This window comes from Mustela nivalis (genome assembly GCF_964662115.1).
Source record: "Mustela nivalis genome assembly, chromosome: 14".
Classification (NCBI taxonomy): Eukaryota; Metazoa; Chordata; class Mammalia; order Carnivora; family Mustelidae; genus Mustela; species Mustela nivalis.
The window spans coordinates 88,724,430-88,744,932 of NC_139033.1; the positions used below are offsets into that span (position 1 = coordinate 88,724,430).

The window sequence follows — 20,503 nt, forward strand, 5'->3', positions numbered from 1 at the left end:
TCTTAATAAATAGATAGAAATGAAAAAAATTTTAATATTTGTATGACTTATACCAAGGGATATGTGAGCTCTTAAGTGTACCAGTCTGGCCAGAATCTGCATCAAGATGCAGATCATGGGGCACCGGAGTGGCACAGTGGGTTAAGCGTCTGCCTTCGGCTCAGGTCATGATCTCAGGGTCCTGGGATGGAGCTCCATGCTGGGCTCTCTGCTCAGCAGGGAACCTGCTTCCTCCCCCCACCTCTGCCTGCATCTCTGCCTACTTGTGGTCTCTTTCTCTGTCAAATAAATAAATAAAATCTTAAAAAAAAAAAAGATGCAGATCATTTCCATCACCCCTAGAGTTCTTTTGTGCCCCATTCAGTCCTTCTCAAACACATCCACTGATCAGACTTCTACCTCTTCTTCTTATCCTAGAATTTCATGTAAATGGAACCCCACAATTTTTTTTTTTTTAAGATTTATTTATTTATTTCACAGACAGAACACAAGCAGGGGGAGCAGCAGGGAGAGGGAGAAACAGGCTCTCTACTGAGCAGAGAGCCTGATGCTGGCCTAGATCCCAGGACCCCGGGACCCCTACCTGAGCCGAAGGCAGATACCTAACCCACTGAGCCACCCAGGGGCCCTGGAACTCCATGATATTTATAATATCAGCATGCTTTCATTCCCACATTGTCCCCTATCAGAAGAACAGTGAACTAAGTAAAGAGCAAGTGCTGCTGTCCCCATTTTCAAGAGAAGAATTGGATCATAGAGGTGAATTAAACCAACAGCAAGCAGTTCAGTATTCTTTGCTTTAAAATTATTGTTGGGGCACCTGCTGGCTCAGTTGGTAGAGTACGCAGCTATTCATCTCAGGGTTTTGAGTTCAAGCCCCACATTGGGCATGAAGCCTACCTAAAAAATAAAAATGATAAAGTTAAAATAATTATTGTTATCACTAGAAATTTTGAGGTCTTGGAGAAAAGTTGAAATATATTCAATATTTATTTTCTTAATGTACTTTTTATAGATTAAATTCAATTTATTTGTTTAAAACACAAGAGTTTCTGGGGCGCCTGGGTGGCTCAGTGGGTTAAAGCCTCTGCCTTCAGCTCAGGTCATAATCCCAGGGTCCTGGGATCGAGCCCCGCATCGGGCTCTCTGCTCCGCAGCGAAGCCTGCTTCCCTTCCTCTCTCTGCCTGCCTCTCTGCCTGCTTGTGACCTCTGTCTGTCAAATAAATAATAAAATCTTTAAAAAACAAAACAAAACAAAAAAAACACAGAGTTTCTTTATCTCTTGTTCTTAGAACTACATGTAGATATGTGAGGACCTCACAAATTTAAAAAGTGTTGAGGACTTTATTTCCTTACGTCTAACTCCAGTAGCTAAAATTCAAAGTCTTTAGCTGGGGTTATTTTTATGTTTTTTTGCCCCTTCCATTATTTTCCTAGGACCTCATTTTTCCACTCTTAGATTACATTACATCTTTGTCCTAGCCAGTGTGTCAGTGATTCTCACTAGGGGCTTCTTTATAATTCTAGAAAACATAAAACTACTCTATTTCAGGCTTATTACTCAGTTTCTTTATTACTAAGCCTAGTGGCAGGGGAAAACAGGAGCATCAGTGGGATTTTTATTTTTATTTTTTTAAGTAAGATTAATAGGGGGTACCTGGGTGGCTCAGTCGTTGGGCCTCTGCCTTCGGCTCAGGTCATGATCCCAGGGTCCTGGGATTGAACCCTGCATCAGGGTCCCTGCACGGCAAGAAGCCTGCTTCTCCCTCTCCCACTCCCCCTGCTTCTGTTCCCTCTCTCACTGTGTCTCTCTCTGTTAAATAAATAAATAAAACAATTAAAAAAAAAAATCTTTAAAATAAAAATAAAGTAAGATTAATAGGGACTGGTCCGGGATTATAAGATCAAAGTGAGAAGGTAGATTTAAATGAAGGACAGCATCAGTGGCTCATTAGTGCCAAACCAGTCCTTTTAGGTGTGGGTTTTAGTTTAGACTCTCCTTCCCCCTGAGGTGATCCTTAGCCCGTAAACGCTGAAAGTGAGGAGTATCCCAGCCCAGAATGCTGTCTCCTTAGCAAAAATGACTTATCACACTGGCCAGAGCAGTTTGCAAACCAAAAATTCCCCAATTGTTCCTTTTTAGAATGTATCCCGTCACTTCCAAAGATGGAATCCAAACCCTAGGCTTTTTCTTGCCTGAACTGGTTGCGTGCTTCCAGGTGTGGCTCATGTATACATGTATACATGGCTCATGTATACATTAGAGTCACCAAACAAGGTCTTAGCCTCTTCGGCCTCCATTAGTGGGCACGCAGTGTATGGCGATAGCTGAGCAGTGCCAGGGAACGCACCCGTCTTTCCTGTAGCATCCTTTAAGTCTGATCCTTTAGACTGAACTGTAGGGTTTTTTTCACTCCTGCAGAGAGGATGAAACATCTCTTGCACTAACCAAGAGTAACTTCAGAGAAAGGACACAGGAGATAGCCACCCAGGGCAGGTCACCCAGGTGTGATCTTCCACAGTGTAATGAGGTTTTTAAAATCTGTGCTCTGGGTGGCTTGGCAAAAGCATTTTCACTTCTCTCTACTTCCCCTTCCTCCTCCACTTTAATTTCCTGTATGTGAAACAGCTTCAGAGGGATACGATTTCTGCATCATCAGTCCCATTGGGCCCTCTGCAGAGGGTTATGTGAGATAGATACTGCAGAGAAAAGAAGCAGCCAGTGCTCACGCTGGGTAGCAGTGTAAGTTGCAAGTAGTTGCTTAGCATCTGTAAAAGGAAGAGTGTCATCAAAGCTTAACGCTATAGGGGTATCAGCAGTCTGTGGTGGTCTGATTAGCTGACCCTGCTCTGTTGCTTTTTTTAATCCCCCCAAAAGAAGCTTCCCACGCTTTCTCCACCTGGGCAGGTACATACATACATCTCAAATCTGTCCCCAGGTGATTGTGTTCTGGGAATTTAGGACCCCAAGATGTTGTATTGTGCCTGCAGATAAGGGCAAAGCCCCTGAGAGCCTCCACTATTGGAGAAGGAAGAATCTCTGGGCAGCATTAAAGTTAGACATCTAAGGTAGTTTTTACCTTTTTTTCACTTCGATTTCCTTCTAGATTTAACAACAGAGGGGTTTATATGTTACTGTGATTCTTTTGGTCTAAAATTTTTAGCCCCTTTTGTTTTCTTGATCCCTCTTAGACTAAACTTATCTTTGAGAAATGGCCTACTTTTATTTTGGATACCCCTTCCAGTTGTGCTCTCACACCTATGATTCCTGAAGTCATACAGCCTTTTGCTGTGTGGCAGATATCCTGTTATCTTCTTGATCTGCTCATTCACAGCACTCCAAAAAGAACCTCTAGGTTGGGGAGATTTCTCTGAGAAAATGGCTGAATGTGTACTCAAAAGAAAATGATTTTCACTGTAAGTGAATTCCTTTAGGAAACAAATGCTGAAGAGTTACATAATAGAGCTGTCAGCAAGCCGAGACTCCCCGGGATGGTCATTGGCCCCTTTTCATTTCTTTTAACAACTATCAACTCAACACTGGCCATGTGCAGAACCCTAGGCCAGTTATGAAGGGGGAGGGTGGATAGAGCCATGGACTAGGCTGACGTGGGTTCTCCCTTTGTGGATCTGTCCACAGGCCTGACTCTTGCTGTCAGGCCCTGCAAGATAGAGTCCCTACCATGGGTCTCCCATCATCAGACACAGCAGTCTCTTCTTTTTCCTGCATCTCCCACAGAAAAGTGCCATCATCCCTTTTCAACCTTGCAAAGCAAAGGATAATAGAATTGTGTCTTTTCCTTTGTGCTGTTCTGTCAGTGAAGCCTTTATTCTCTAGTCCAGTGGGATCCACAGAGGATTTAAGGCAGCCCCAAGACAGCACATACTTGTTTCCCATTGATCACTGAGACAGAATCTATTGGGTGGCTCAGTTGGGGAACAGCTGCTTTGCCATCTTGCTGTGAATACCAGCTTAGTCTGGAGAATTCACTTGGGCTAGAGAGGAGCCATGTCAGTTTTGTTTCCAGAGACATTTTTTTTTAAGATTTTATTTATTTATTTGTCAGGGAAGAGCGAGAGCACACACAAACAGGCAGAGTGCCAAGCAGAGCAGACAGAGGGAGAAGCAGGCTTCCGGCTGAGTAAGGAGCCCAATGTAGGACTCCATCCCAGGATTCTGGGATCATGAGCTGAGCCGAAGGCAGCTGCTTAACCAACTGAGTCACTCAAGTGCCCCTCCAGAGACTTTTTGAATGATACTTGACCTCTCACATCCATCCCACCAGTAATCTCCATCTTGCTCCCACCTAGTAGTAATGTACTGAAAGAAGATGTTAACAGGTTCTGTGGAGGTTTAAATTAATTAATTAGTTCCAAGGTTTTATTTAAATTCTAGTTAGTTAGCATACAGTGTTTGCATACAAAATACTTACAGTGTTTAGCATATAGTTGTTTTCAGGAGTAGAATTTAATGATTCATCGCTTACATATAACACCTAGTGCTCATCACAAGTGCCCTTGTTGGGTTCTATGTTTCAGTCTCTTCAGTAGAGGCAACAGAAGGGACAAAAGTGAGGGAATTTTTCCATTCAAATGTCTATATTTTTGGATTGTTTGGTTTTCTGTACCATGTGAGACTATAGGTAGGACTGGGCAGTTATCATTGAAAGTCTTAGGGTTTTTATATTGAGTCCTTAGGCACTATCAGGGCTCGGTCCTCCCTTTCAGATGGGAGAAGCAGAATTCCTTTGTTAATAGAATACAGTTGCTGAGGTCAGGCAGCCCTGAGATGGTCTCCCAGTCTAACCATTTACAAGTCATGTGACTATGGGCAAGTTACTTAATCCTGAGCCTCAGTTTCCTCCTCTGTAAAATATTCTTCAAACCAGCCACCTGATTAGTGGGATTAAATGAAACAACGTTTATAAACCTCTTGGCTGTAATAGGGACTCAGTAAGTGTAACTTTTTAAAAAAGATTTTATTTATTTATTTGATAGAGAGATAGAGAGAACAAGTAGGCAGAGCAGCAGGCAGAGGGAGAGGGAGGAGCAGATCCCAGGACCCTGGGATCATGACCTGAGCCAAAGGCAGATGCTTAACAACATAGACACCCAGGTGTCTATGTAAGTGATAACTTCTTAAATGTTAGAACCACCCGTGGAGCCTCTGCCATGTATCCGGGGTACTCGGCCCCTGTGGAGCTTCTTTAATCTTTCATCAGTTGGTCAAGAGGAACTACTGAAGGTACATAGTGGATGCTCTGTAAACGGTGAATGAATGAGGGGGCCTTGGTACTTTCTTTGTTCTGTTGCCTTAGAATAGCACTTTACACTGTGACTTTTGCACTGGGAGATGTCCTGAGAGATGCTTTGAGGAAACTGGCCAGTTAGATTTGGGGAATGCTATAGAGTCTACAGTATGTAGATGGATTCTAGCCTTCTCTAGAGAGGAATAGTGCATATTGCTATTAGAGAAGTTTGGAAAAGTTGGGGAGAGAAGAAACCTCCCTCCCTGGCTTTCCAAATTTGGCCTTTTCCAAGCTCATTTGACTATATGGGGGTAACGATAGTACTTCCGTGAGGCTGTGATGAGGCTATAATGGGGTAACTCACACGAAGCACTTAGAACAGTGCTGGGTGGGGTAAGCACACAGAGGCTGTAACTAAGTGCTTTTTAATCTGTGGACTTTGCAGAGTATCTAGCCATTCCCTTATATATTTTTTAAGACTTTATTTATCCATTTGACGGAGAGAGCACAAGCAGAGGGAGCGGTAGACGGAGGGGGAGAAGCAAACTTCCTGTGGAGCAGGGAGCCTGATGCAGGGCTGCATTCCAGGACCCTCGGATCATGACCTGAGCCGAAGGCACACACTCAACTGACTGAGCCCCCCAGGTGCCCCATTATTAATGGGCATTAAAGTTATTTCCGATGGTGTATTGTATGGACAGTGCTGTAGGAAAACCCTACCATCTGTGCTGGTATTTCTGTGGGAGAGAGTCCTACAAGTAGAACTGCTGGGTCAAAGGATACGCACATTAAAAAATTTGGTGGATCCCTCAGAATTACCTTCCAAAAGCTGATCCTGTTATTTAACAGTTCATTTGCCCCATAGAGAGCTAAGAAGCTATCTTCCCATACCACGTGTGTGTTGGATCCTGCCTTCGTCCTGTGCTCCGTGACTGAAAATGGAGCTGACACAACAGAAAGTCACCCCTCTCTTCTGTCTTGCAGAGTCCGGCCACAGATAAGGGACCAAAATGACTGACTCAAAGTATTTCACCACGACCAAGAAAGGTACTCTTTGTTTCATTGTGGGTCCTATCCTACCCTTTCCTGGCTCCATCCTTCTGCCTTCTCCCTGCCAGGATGGGCTTTGGGGGCAGGGGTGGTGGCCTGGGAGCAAGTAACGGGAATTACCCAGAGCACCTTTAACCTTGTGGATCCAGAACATTGAAGAGTTGATGGTATAAGAAATTGACTACTACTTTTTAGAACTCAGGAAGGGAAGAGCATTAGCTTCAAATGGAGAGGGAGGAAGCCCCCTTTTGTTCTGAATGGCCTTTTTAAATGTTTTTTCTGGAGGAAAGAAAGCACACAATCCTTTCATTAACCCCACAGTGATGTGTGTGTGTATGTGTGTGTATGTCTGGTCTTTATCCACAGGCACATGTTTTACGTGGTCAGAGTCAGAATTTATATCCTGTTTTTCATTTGACATTATCTTAAACATTTCCCCACAGTTGTAACTACTCAGTGTTAGTCTGCTGAGTTGATGCACTGAAATTTGATCAGCTCATCTTCTGTTGTAGGGCATTGTGGTTGTTTCTGCTTTCTGAGAAGTAGAGGTGGTTGTAGTGGCTGATGAATGTGCTTTAACCCTGTCAAGTGTCTTCCTGACGGGCCCTCCCTCCCCTCCTCCCTCCCTCCTTCCTTCCTTCCTTCCTTCCTTCCAAGCCAGATCAACACATGCCTGCTAACCAGATGAAAAGAGGCTGTTGAGGCAGCTGAGCCAGGACCTGCAATCTCCTCTTCCCCTTATTGAGCACATCTTTATTGTTCTAGCTTTCTTGCAGTTAAGCAGAGAAGACAGTCTGTTAAATAGTAATCGTACTAAAGGTGGTGGGTGCTATGGTAAGGGAAGTGCAGGGGGCCGTGGGCGGACCTTGGATGGAGCTAGCTGGTTAAAAGGGAAGGGTAGAAAGGGGAGCAGAGCACTTACTCTGCCCAGGGTATGCCCAGGGAAGGAAGACTCCTGGGCACAAGTTACTCAAGAGTGTGATAGAAGGAGAGTTGGAGAGTACAGGACTGGAGAGGGTGAACCTAGTGCTAAGTGAGTTGAGGTGTCAGTGGTGGGGTTTTTGTGAGTTTTCTTTTGAGGAGAATATAGAGGGATGCCTGAGTCCAAATCAGACATCAGTGATGGTTTTAAGCAAGAGAAAATCCAAGGCAGTTTCTAGTAAAGAATTGAAGAAGGTGAAGATTGGGGGGAGGCAAAGGGACCAGTACCACAGCTCCCATGAGAGATGATGGTGTCTGAGCTGGGGAGAGGGGTGGGGTGGGGTGTAGCATTGTGGGTAGAGTAAATCGGATGCTTTATATGAGATTGAGGAGGTAGGCTTGGTGAGTGATTTGATTTGGGGCCCATTAGAGGAAAGAGACATTTTGGAAACAGGCAGATCCCAGGTTTACCTCATCAGTCTTCTTAGAACTGAAATGACTCCATCAATTGATGGTCGTTATATTGAATGTGACCAAACACTTTGAGCAAAGCTCTGCAACAGGATCCAGGGTCAAAGTCATCATGGTCTGTTAGATCCTGCAGCAGGGAGACATGGCTCCCTCAGTCTCTTGGAGGGGAAGGGCATATGTTCCTCTAGTCCTGCAGAAGTCAAGAGTCTGAACTGCAAGGTCTGCAGATTCCTCTTTGCTCTGTTGAGCAATATCCTCATGGTGGCCTTGCCCTGGGCCGTACTGTGTGATTGTTCTTAATTAACTTTGTTTGCTCTCTGTCATCTCAAGTTCTTTCCCGACACATTGTTAAGTCATGATAAAAACCTGCAAGTTTTCTTTTTCTCACTGTAAATCCGCCTAGAACTTCCTCAGCACTTCCCCCCTACATGACAATCTTTGCTTTATTCCCACCCCAAATAACTTGAGAGGGAAGTTTGGGACCCTTTCTGTAAAAGAGTAATCCAAGCCAAGGGTCCCATGGCAAATTAATAATAGTAGTGGTCACCTTTAATGCAGGCCACTGAGTGCCAGGCACTGAGATGAGCATTTTACAACTGAGTGTTAAATGAGAGAATTCATTGCCCCAGTTAAAGTAGAGAGAGTACAGATGAAACCGCTTCAGAGAAGCAAAGTGATATCCTTGATTGGCATGAGCATATGGGCTTTAAAGCTGGCAGATGTGAATTTGAGTCTTGGCCCTACCTGCTACTAGCAGTGCGTTCTTGGGCAAGTCACAGCCTCCATTTGTTCATCTGTAAAATGGGAGGAAATGCCGAGTTGTCATGAGGATGAAATGAGAAATGGGGGACAGTGTGGCACCTGCCTTAGAAAAAGGCTCAGAAATCCTGGCGGCTCCTGTTTTGAGAGCATTTCATTCCAAAGTCTGCCCTTGTAACCTGTCATTGGGGTTATCTGGGCCCTGAACAACCCTATTTTCTCATTTGTTTTTTCCAGATTATCAAGTTCTTAAGAAAAGCATATTATGTACTCAGGCCCTCCTGGGGTAGCTGAATTCCCATTTTCAGAGCTGAGCAACCACTTCTGGCTCAGGAAGTGAAACCCTGAGTGTGCTGTTTTAACTGGGGGTTCTAGGAAAACAGGAAAAGCCAAGTGTGGGAATCGAGCAAATCCTACCCTCTCCCTTCACATCTTCAGTCCCCAGATTCCATCACACACCTCCTTGAGGGCTTCGGGTGAGGGTGGTAGCTGAGGAGAATTTTACTTTCCTCTGAGTGTTTTTAACTGCTTGATGAGCAGGACCTGTTCTCACACTTTTTGTCTGCCTCAGAATCTTTTTTGCTTCTGTAGTTCCCTCTGTTCAGTCCAGCACGGCCTCCACACTGCCCTCCTCAGAGCTGTCCCCCTCTGCTACCTCTGTCACTGAGGCCAAGGACCTAACACGGCCCTCAGCTGGCAGCACAGGGTGTCTTTACCTGCCCCTCCCCTCCCATTCTTCTGGAATTTGGGGACTGGGAATGGCCCTCTGGCAGGGTAGGGGGGTGATCACTCATGCCTGCCTCCTTTTTTAGGGGAGATCTTCGAGCTGAAGGCAGAGCTCAACAGTGACAAGAAGGAGAAGAAGAAGGAGGCGGTAAAGAAAGTGATTGCATCAATGACCGTGGGCAAAGATGTCAGGTGTGCAGGCACAGGCCTGGTGGCGGCTGGAGCGGGGCTCTGTAGCATGGGTCTAGTTCACATCGCTCCTTGACGGTATCTCTAGGCACCCGTGTCTCCCCTTGCTATGGCTCCCTTTGCAAGATGCCTTTCCACTCAGAAGGTTTCGTTTACACAGGGGTCCTGTGCTCAGATGCTGCTGGGGTTCAGGGCAGCGGAGTGAGTAGTGAAGTGGGCCAAGTCAAAAAGGCAGGAACCCTGTCAGAAATTCCAGAGGTTTGCTGCCAGCTGGGGAAAACGAACCCAGTATGAGCAGGTGTGGCTTTTTAAAAGAATAAGAAATCTAGATTTTTTCATTTTGAATCGTATTTTTAAGATTACTAGATGATATTAAACAAACATTGCCGTGACGCTGACACACACCTGCAGACGGGATTCATCGGATCTGTCACCAGTTCACAGCCTCTGGTTTACATCTGACCGCCAGAGCAGCTGATGGGTAGCATTGCCACCTCTCCGTTGCTCACGTTCTTCCCCTATGTAGACTGTCCCTTTTCCCTTTTCCATTTACAAGCTTGTTTCCCATCTCTGAAAACCCATTCAAGGTCTCCTTGTTGCCTTCCCTCGTCACTCCAGCCCACTTCCCTGAATGTGCAGCATTTGTTCTGTGTTCCTGTCACCTGGCACTAATTCTAGACTGTCCTTTTCTGATGTGTACTTGTGTTCACCTGTCCACCATGTCATTAAGTCCCCGGTGACAGGGACTAGATTTTGTAACAACCTAACAGTTGCATAGTATTTGAGAGTATGCAGAAAACTTTCAGATATGTTTTTCAGCAGTTCCTTACAATTCCCACATTGTACGTAAGAATGTGTTTACTGCCAAAGAAACCAGATAAAGAAGGGATATAGGGACTGCCCCCAGTCACATCGTTCATAGCAGAACTAGGACGCAAGCCCAGCCCTTCCAAGGTGTTTCCACTGTGCCTGCATGGTGCCTAGCTCCATGCCTTATAGGCCTGGGCGCTGATGTAGGGCAGCTCCTCATCTGGGTTGTATTTCTCCAGACTTCTCCATGGATTGCCCTGTCCTGTTGCCACCTCAGCAAGGGACCTCCTGATAGCACCACAGCAGAGACAGTTCTGTAGAGAGACCTGCTGTAGACAGAGTGGCAAAAGGATCAGGCGTCTGCTGGAGAACTGGGCCTCTTCCCAAGTCACATCCTTCCCGGACGAAGCCACTCTTCTTCAAATAGAACACCACTGTCACCTCCTCACAGAGGAAGCATCTTTATTCTTCTGTCTCAAGTGAACTTGTTGTGCTGGTGTGGCAGGCCCATCAGCGGTTCCTCCTCCCCCCACCCCTTTCTTCTTAGTTCTTCATCTTCCAAGGTGATGCATCAATGTCAGCATCAACTGGGTTCCTTCCTAAGGGAGCCCAGGGAGCTCACTTTGACCTCTTGAGTCTCTTTTACCATGTCTTCGACCATTAAGTCACAAGACTTGAGAGGGGAGGTGAAGATTCCAGAGAGAAAAAATTGACCTCTAAGCATATTTCACATCTCAACGGTATTGGGACTCTGGGGTTCCATGTTGGGAAGGGTTCCACCCAGAATAACAGCAGTCATGAGCACAGGTTTTAGAGTCAGACCTGGCTCCTCAGGCAAGTTATTTGACATATATGAGCCTCAGTATTGTTTTCTGTAAAATGAGGATAACACACTGGCTTCTTGGGGCTGTTAATTGAGATCATGCATATAAAACCCTTAGTGCTAAACCCGGCTATATAGTACATGCTCTGTGCTAGTTTTTAGTGGGCAGCTGAGGGACCAGATACCTGAAATATGTTGTCTTCTTTAATTATCACAAGGGCCCTGTGTAATGGGGTTTTGCTGCATCATTCCTGCAGGTGAGCAAACTGAGACATGGTGGGGGATGAAGGAATTTCCCCAATTTCATATAGTTAGCAGGCGGCAGAGCTGGGTTTGAGCCGGGTCTGATGGGCTGTAGAGTTGTATATGAATGAACTCTGTAAAAAAAAAAAATGAATTCTGTAAAAAGAATGGAGGACTTTACTTTTCAAATCACCTTTTGGGTTCCATTGCTACCCATAAGTGTTCATGGTAACAGCATAGCTGGTGTCTTCCCTTTTACTAGGAAGTCCTGTTACTTTTTTTCCCCTTTCTCCCATCTACTGTCCCTATTTCCCCACCCCACCCCCAAACCACCCATTAGCTCTCTGAAAAATCTTCCTTTCTTCAGCCTTACCTACACTCATGCCATTTTGATTTTCCAGTGCCCTCTTCCCCGACGTGGTGAACTGTATGCAGACAGACAACCTGGAGCTGAAGAAGCTGGTGTACTTGTATTTGATGAACTATGCCAAGAGTCAACCCGACATGGCCATCATGGCTGTCAACACCTTTGTGAAGGTGAGAGGGAGCTTGGTCGGAGGAAGGGCATGGGTGTTCACTGCTCCATCTTTCCTTTGTCTCGGGGTGGGAGACTATGGCCCTGAGTAAAAGCACTCAGGCTCCTTTCCAGTCCCTCTGACTCCCAGGCTGAGGGCCTCCTAGTCCTCCAGTAGAGGGCTCCCACTGTCTTAGAAAATCAGTTGCTACAGACCCTGCTAACTCATTCCTGAGTGAGGTAGCCTAAGGCCTGTATTGATCCCCATGTCCCCCCTGGGATGCACCATTGTCCTGCATCCTTTGCCAGGGCAGGATTCAGCAAGAATCTGAGAGCTTCTATGTTCGCCTTCTAGACTTTGCCCCTTTCTGTGTTTTCCATCCAGATTAAGGTGTAAACAGCTACTTGGATGGTCAGTTCTGTGTACCTTTAGAACTTTCCTAACTCCCCTCGCTCAGATACAGGCACATGAGGGGTTCTGTGGGTTATGGTGCCGGATGGATGTGGGTTTGAATCATGGCTCTGCTCTGTGACTGGGAGAGCTCCCAGTTTCCCTGGGGGCCTTGGCTGCTTCACCCTGTAAAACAGGAACAGTACTGTATGCCTGCTGTGAGAATTAGAGTCAACAATACACAAAGCCCCAGCACATCATCTGGCAAATGCTAGATGCCTGTACATGGCACTTTTGGTGCTGTTGGCCACAGTTGGTGGGCCGTCTGATATTGCTGAGCCTGCCCCTGCCCCTGCCCCTGGCCGATGGCTCGTTCCCCTCAGGATTGTGAGGATCCCAATCCCCTGATCCGGGCCCTGGCTGTGCGGACCATGGGCTGCATCCGCGTTGACAAGATCACAGAGTACCTGTGTGAGCCACTCCGGAAGTGCCTGAAGGATGAGGACCCGTACGTGCGCAAAACAGCAGCTGTGTGTGTCGCCAAGCTGCATGACATCAATGCCCAGCTGGTAGAGGACCAGGGCTTCCTGGACACCCTTAAAGACCTCATCTCTGACTCGAACCCCATGGTAAGCCAATGCCACCCACCATACCACTTCCACCACCTCCTGGGTTGCTTGGGAATACCTTGGCTTCCTCCTCCACCAGGCACTCCCCAGTTCCTGGAAGTCAGAGCCTTGCCGGGTGGGCTAATTGTCCTCATGCCTATGGTGGTTCGCGCACCATCTTTGGAGGGAGTTAGAACTGGATTCTCCCCTTTGTGCTCTCTCTAACACAAACTGTATTTCCTTTGGTGGGCTGCCTAACCTTCCAGAGCCCTCTTTTTTTCATTAGTAAGATGGATCTAACTCCGTGGCTGGCAGGAGTGCCGTGAGGCTTAAGCTGTGAAGGTAACACAGTGGGCATAAACCAAGACTAGTGTGCTCCTTCCCTTTTCAGTCACTGTCATTGTCACTGTCCATTGGCGGGCTCTGAATGTGAGGTACTTTTCCCTCTCCCCACATCTTTCGGGTTGCAGGGTTGTAGAGGGTCACCCTTGAAGTAGCATAGCCTGGAGGGCAGGGCCTCAGGATGAGTCGCTGGGAGGGGAGCTCCTCTTTTTTCACGTAATAGCAGTTTGAAGGGCAATTCACCAGCCTCTGTTTAAAGTGAAATGCACAGACCCCTCAGCCCAGCCATCCCACTCTGTCCTATGGAAACACTGACCCAGGACTCTGAGTGGCCAATACAAGATTGGCCATTGGAGCACTGTCTGTTATAGGGAAAAGTTGAAAACCCTGCAGAACACACATAAAAACAGCTGCTCTTGTAGAAATGGCTGGAGTGCCCAAGGCTTCACCTGACATCCCCTCTGGACTCCAGCCCCCATTTGTTTCCATGGCCTGCAGAGCTCTGCAAGAATCTTCTAGCTCCAAGAAGCACACTTGACACTCCCTGAAGTGAGCTCTTGTAGCCAGTAGGCAGGGGCTCTGTGTTGGGTAGCTAGGAATATTTTCTGTTGCCAGGCATTTGGAGCTGGATCTTTCTTTTGTTTCTTTTGTTTGCCCTCTTTTTTTCCCTCCCACACTGGGGAAGGGGCCCTTAACATTCATTCTGGTTTATAGCTGAGTTAGTAGGGTGAGTGCTCAGAGAGGGTCTCCATGCTGCAGGACCTACTCGTTGGGTCCTGTCATTTCAGGATATTCAACCTCTGACCTGCCAGCATGAATAGTCCCAATGTCCCTTGGCCCGAGCAACACCCCCAGCCTATATCCCTTCTACCCTCTCAAACAGGTGGTGGCAAATGCAGTGGCTGCCCTCTCAGAGATCGCTGAGTCTCACCCCAGCAGCAACCTGCTTGATCTGAACCCACAGTCCATTAATAAGCTGCTGACAGCCCTGAACGAGTGCACCGAGTGGGGCCAGATCTTCATCCTCGACTGCCTAGCCAACTATACACCCAAGGATGACCGGGAGGCCCAGAGGTGAGCAGGCTGCTCCTTGCTTGCCAACCTAGTGGAACCTGGTCCTTGCAGAGCTCCAGCCATGAGCTGGGCCTCAGATCTCTGCTGGGCCCTTTGCCAGGGCCTTGCCCCACAGACCATCCTCAAGGGAAGCCAGAGCCAGGCAGTCACCTTTCTGCTCAGCATGGTACAGACAGAACAGAAGCCAGAGTCCAATCTGGTTGTTGACAAAGACCCCAGTCATCTTGGGCTGAGGTGGATAGCACCAGAGTCACCATTTGTTGGATTCTTCCTGGGTGGCTGGGGCTCTGCCAAGTGCTTCCTATCCATTAGATGCTCCTTAAAGCACCTCTGTGAAAGCTGCCCCATCATTGCCCACATTTTACAGGTAAGGAAAGACTGGTTTAGAAGGTGGATGAACTCATGCAGGTCACCCGGCTGGGACTCCCTGACCTTTGGTCATAACCAACATAATACCTTGCCCCTTTTGAATGCCCATCCAATGCGGGGGAGGTGGGGGGAGGGCCTTAACACTGACCCAGTATTTATTAACTACCATACATGGTGCTTAGGGCTTTGTATACATTGTCTCATGTAACCCTGGGAAGATGCCACCATCATCTCCATGTTCTAGATGAGAAAACTGAGACTTAGAGTGGTTTTAACCTGTTGGGGTCAATTATCAAGCACCAGAATCAGAATCTAGGTTCTCTTACAGAAAACATGCTCTCTCAGTAACTGAAACCAGGGTGTTGCCCTTGTCTTTCTCTCCTGTTTTCCCTTTTGGAATGGACCCCAGCATCTGCGAGCGGGTCACTCCCAGGCTCTCCCATGCGAACTCTGCTGTGGTGCTCTCTGCTGTGAAGGTGCTGATGAAATTCATGGAGATGTTGTCCAAGGACCTGGACTACTATGGCACACTGCTCAAGAAACTGGCCCCACCCCTGGTCACGCTGCTGTCGGCCGAGCCGGAGCTGCAGTATGTGGCCCTGCGCAACATCAACCTCATTGTGCAGAAAAGGTACCCGGACTGCCACATGCACGCACAGTGCCCCTGGTGTGGCGGGGAGGAGGGATGGCTCCTCCTGGGAGCAGGACACTAAAGGGAAAGTGACCTGTCGCTGTGTAGGGAGTCTCAGGAACTTAACCCAGAAGTCTTAACCACAGGCATCTTTGTCCCATTTGGAAATATCTGGAGACATTTTTGGTTGTCTGACTTTGGGGGTGCTATTGGCACCTCATGGGCAGAGGCCAAGGGTGCTGCCCAACGTCCTACAGCATGCAGGACAGCTTTCACCCCCAGGGACCATCCTGCCCAAACTGTCAGTAGTGCTGAGGGTGAGAAACCGTGGCTTAGCCTGCCGAGGTAGCAGATGAGGTCAAGAGCAGCGTGGTGCTGCTTAACTGCAAACAAGGGATGGCTCCACAGTCCACAGAACCTCCTGAAGCAGGGTGTAAGATTCTGTGTGTATATTTTTCCTCAGGACAGAGGCTATAGCATTAGTCAAATTCTCTGAGGTCAGAGGACTCCAGAGTGGTGAGATGCAGCAGACTTCTCATTGGCCTTGGGCCTGAGGAGGGGTATGCGAGAGTCAAATGCCCGTATCCGGCGGCGCCTGGGTACATAAGTCAGTTAAGCGTCTGATGCTTGATCTCAGTTCAGGTCTTACTCTCAGGGTTGTGAGTTCAAGCCCCGCATTGGGCTCCACACTGGGCATAGACCCTACTTTAAAAAAATAAAAAATAAAAAGGAGGAAGCCCATTTCCACTGGCCCCATGGGAACAGCCACAGCTCTAAGCCACTGCTCCTAAGAGAAGGTGCCTGATACCCAAGATAGGTAGAGTTGAAAAACAGCAGTGTCAGTCTGAGGGGCCCAGGATAGGAGGGGTTCTCTGGAAGTCCAGCAAACAGTGGGGCTGGTCTCTGGAGTTTTCCTCCCAGCCTTTTTGGTCAGATGGCTCACTCAGCAGCCAACTCCTCCTTGCTGGGTGCAAAGAACAGGGCCTCTTGTAGACATTCTTTTTTGGAAGACGGCACTTCTCCCTGTCCTTGTAGCATCATTCCAGCTCTTAGGGCACTCCTGGGGGCCCAGAAATTTCAGTGGAGTCCTAGCAGTTGTGAAGGTTTGGGAGGTAAATTTGGGAAAGCTTTTTGAGTGCCTAAGCAGAGCCACGAGACGAGGGATTCATTCCTAGTTGTGGGTGGGATTTAATAAGATGTAGTGACCTGTAGATCCTGATCAGTGTGAAGGGCTCCCTGTGCTATATTTAACATGGCAAATCTCTTAAGAAGTTGACCGTGTTGTTCAGGCACCATCTGGCCCAGTCCCCCCATAGTTGGGCAGCTTTTGCCAGGTCCTGATTGCAGAAACCATGTCTCCTCCGCCCCCGGCTTGGGACCTTGTCTCCCCGACCAGGCATAGCAAAGGCTCCTTGCTTTGCCGGGACCTCCCTGCAGTTTACAAAGCAGCACTGAGTCCTACCTAAGTAGGATCTCTCCTTTTTCTCTGCTGTGTCTTCTCCCCTCCTCACCGCCTACCCTCGTTCTTTTCCTTTCTTCAGTTCTAGAAAGGGCAGAGAAGTAGGAGTTGAGGGTGGTGACTCTCGATTCCATCCTTATTAGCACTAGATGTGTGACCTGGTGCAAGGCCCTCCACCTTCAGCTTTCCTCATCTAAGAAAATCTGTGGACGGTACCAGTCGAGGGAAGAGCAGCAACACTGGTGACAGTGCCACATAGCAGGTGCCTTCCCTGAGGCAGGCCTCGATCCTGATAGCTGCTTCCCATCTAACTTACGACAGCCCTGTGATGTAGACATCTGTTGGGATCCCTGGGATGACCCCCACGCTCAGAGATTCATTAGAAGGGCTCGTGGGAGTCAGCATATAGTTGTTTTCATGGCTTAGATTTAGTATGGCTGTAGTAACACAGGTAGAGTCGAGGAATCCATGTACAGGCTTCCTTATGGACCGTCCTCCCATGAAGGGGGTCACACAGAGTGCAGTCATCCCCGAACAGCAAGGTACAACAACATGTGTGTAATTTTTCTGTCTGGGGATGCCTATTGGAGACTCTCCGTACCCTGGGTTTTTACTGGGGACTGATCACATAGTCACCTTCCAGAATTTCAGACTCCTAGAAGGAAAGCAGATACTCAACATAGATCATACAAACAGTCTAGGCATGGTTAGCCACCTTTATCATTTAGCGAACAGTGAGAACACTCCCGAAAACAGAGTTCCCAGATGCCAGGCCTTTCTAAGACTGGAGACTGAGGCCTGCAGTGGTAACACTTCCTATGTGGTGTCATTCTAATTGCATGAGTGAGGAAGCAGAGGCCCAAGGTCACAAGCTGGGACTGTGGAGGTCTGATTCTCATGCCCGTCGCCTGCTGCCTGCTCCCTCTCAAATATGAGCGCTGTCTTGCTCATATTCCCTCTTCCCATCCTGGGATCTGGTTGGACATACAATGGCGAGTCCGTGGACCCTCACACAGGAACATGCAGCCATGGTAGTGATTGCCTTCACAGGTGTCAGGATCTACTTCGGACCCCAGAAATGCCCCAGTAATTTGGGGTTTTCTCACAGAGAAAGGGTTTTCTCACAGGGCTTATGCTTTGATTTTTGCTCTTTGGACAATCCTATCTTGCCACCAGGCCTGAGATCCTGAAGCACGAAATGAAGGTCTTCTTTGTGAAATACAATGACCCCATCTACGTGAAGCTGGAGAAGCTGGACATCATGATCCGTCTGGCCTCCCAGGCCAACATCGCCCAGGTCAGCAGAGGGCTGTAGCCAGGGCCGTGAGCTTTGGTGTTGGGCAGCAACACCACCACCAAGCTGTGGTCTCTGAGCGGCCTGACAGTTCATCTCACGACGAGCACTTAGCACAGGGCTCTGTAAGCAAGCACTCAACAATTTTAACTGGTATTTTTATGATTAAAGCCTTTGTTCTCCCAACTATTACTTATTATCCTATTATCCATCCACTGAAAAGTAGTAGTTAGGAGGCCGTGCTAGCTAGCACAGCCTAAACAGAGGTTGTCCAGTCCTGTCAACTAGTTCTTCCCCGCTTTCCTCTTGGGGCATCTGATAGCTCTCTCCTTCCCTTGGCCCTTCTTCCTCGAGCTGGAGGCAGAATCCCACCTTTTAGGGGTCCATTGAGCAGGCATGTTGGTTACCCTGGGAGATCCACTTCTCCCCAACCCCATCTTCTCTGTTTGGGCCACAGGTCCTGGCGGAGCTGAAAGAGTATGCAACAGAGGTGGATGTGGACTTCGTACGGAAGGCTGTGAGAGCCATTGGGCGCTGTGCCATCAAGGTGGAGGTAAGGCTCTGGGACTCTGTCCTCTGTAGGGGGAGAGGGAGGGAAAGGAAGCTGAAACCAGGAAACCAGTCTGATTCTAGCAGAATATGCCAGCTACTCCTGGTTCAGGAAGGCCTGAGTCACTGCTGGAGGCCCCAAGGCACCCATTTTGCAGATCTGATTGGGTTCCTTTTCTCTCTCTGATCACCTTTAGGCCTTCAAGTTGTTGCAGATGAAAAAACCCACCTGTAACCATGGGTTCTCTCACAGCCCTAGCTGCTGGTGGCCCTGGTAGACTTAGCTTTCACTTCATGGGGTTTTGGAGCAGGGTTCTCTGCCTGCTGAACATTTTAGCAGTAATCATGATTTAGCTGTCCATATGCCCTTTGCCCAAGCTCCCAAGGCTGTCCAGACCCCTGTGTCCTGGCATTTCATCCCTCCTATTCCTTACCTATGGTGACATTCCTTGACCATTGAGCTGACTTTAAGTTAGTCCATTGAGGACTGGGAGGTCCTCGGACAGCTGGTCACCCCAGCCCAGCCCCTTGAGGCATTTTCCCCTTATGATGACATCCTGAGGATCTCTCCCACAAGGGCCTTAGTGCAGCATACTGGAATAAGGGGTGGGGAGTGGTGGTCCAAATAGAGACTTTCTGGTTTTGGTCATAGGAACCCATTTTGGGAAACTAGTAGAAGTGAGGTGGTGCTCGGCTGAAGCACAGTCACTGCCCTCAAGGCTTGGCCTGGAGGCACTTCAGATCCTCTCCCCACTCTCAGGAGCTCTACTGGCCTTCTTGGTCTAATTCTGTCTCTCTGCGTCTCTGCCATCCCCAGGCTGTCCTTTTGTACTCATTCTCTTGCTTGTTATCTGGGGAGAGTGTTCTCTTGTTTACCCTCTGTGGCAAGGAAGGGGGCAAGACATGACTGAGCCCTAGGCCAAAACATGGTCATCAGAAGTTCTCTTGGAAGTGGTTGCAAGGCCCTTGCCCACATTCCTCTTCCCACAGCAATCTGCAGAGCGCTGTGTGAGCACGCTGCTCGATCTCATCCAGACCAAGGTCAACTACGTGGTCCAGGAAGCCATTGTGGTCATCAAGGACATCTTCCGCAAGTACCCCAACAAGTATGTGCCCATCCCTCCCAGCGTGAGGGTGGTGTGGCTCTGCTGGACACAGGCATGTGGGGGGAGGAAAAGCAACAAGGAGCCTCTCCTTTTTCCTTATTTCTCTGCCACAAATGGCATTCTCAAAAGAAACCTATTGTTTTTTCTTACTTCTCTTGAGTCACCCCTCCTCCACTCCCCAAACTAAATAAGCACTAAAATGTAACAGATAAACTCAAATCCCATTACTCACCACTCTCTTAGGATCTTGTGGGGCAGCTTTCTGTCTCTCTCCGTGCCTGCTGGGCCTCTTCTGGGTTGCCTGGGCTCCTTCGCTGCTCACTTGCTGGCTGTGTGCTCGTCTCTTAGGTATGAGAGTGTCATCGCCACACTGTGTGAGAACCTGGACTCCCTGGATGAGCCTGAGGCCCGGGCCGCCATGATTTGGATTGTGGGCGAGTACGCCGAGCGAATTGACAACGCCGACGAGCTGCTGGAGAGCTTCCTGGAGGGCTTCCATGATGAGAGCACCCAGGTGAGCCACCAGGTGGGGCGACTTGGGCCAGGGTGTGGGTCGTGACTGGCAGCTTGGTACTGGTGCGGTCCATCCCACCCAGCAGGCCTCAGGCCCAGCCCTTTGTGATACAGCACTGACAGTGTAGACAGATAGTGGGGCTGACAGGGGTGGCCCCTTTTCCTCTCACCCTGCATTAGCTATGGGGTTTTCTGGGGACAGTCTGTGATGGTGGACACTGAAGGTAGGCAGAATTTCCAGCTTTCATTTCATATTTATCTTTGGATAAGTAAGACATTCAATTAGTTCAAAATTGAAAAAATACGAACAAGTATATGGTGAAACATCTCCTTCCTACCAGTCTCCTGGTGGCCCAGTTCCACTCACAAAGATTATCAGTGTCATTTATTGGTTTCTTGGGGATACTTCCA

General features: G+C 48.2%; 1 protein-coding gene across 6 annotated transcripts in view; it reads left to right on the forward strand.

Annotated features, from left to right (window-relative positions):
• AP1B1 (adaptor related protein complex 1 subunit beta 1) overlaps nucleotides 1-20,503 on the forward strand; it is a 54,742-nt gene that overhangs the window by 14,050 nt on the left and 20,189 nt on the right. For all 6 annotated transcript variants that reach the window (XM_082698016.1, XM_082698013.1, XM_082698017.1 and 3 more), the window contains 10 exons: nucleotides 6,235-6,297; nucleotides 9,264-9,369; nucleotides 11,644-11,779; nucleotides 12,531-12,776; nucleotides 13,981-14,171; nucleotides 14,950-15,171; nucleotides 17,807-17,927; nucleotides 18,382-18,477; nucleotides 19,464-19,579; nucleotides 19,928-20,093. In XM_082698016.1, coding sequence (XP_082554142.1) covers nucleotides 6,261-6,297; nucleotides 9,264-9,369; nucleotides 11,644-11,779; nucleotides 12,531-12,776; nucleotides 13,981-14,171; nucleotides 14,950-15,171; nucleotides 17,807-17,927; nucleotides 18,382-18,477; nucleotides 19,464-19,579; nucleotides 19,928-20,093 — 1,437 coding nt within the window. In that variant the 5' untranslated portion in view covers nucleotides 6,235-6,260. The remainder of the gene's footprint in view (nucleotides 1-6,234; nucleotides 6,298-9,263; nucleotides 9,370-11,643; nucleotides 11,780-12,530; nucleotides 12,777-13,980; nucleotides 14,172-14,949; nucleotides 15,172-17,806; nucleotides 17,928-18,381; nucleotides 18,478-19,463; nucleotides 19,580-19,927; nucleotides 20,094-20,503) is intronic.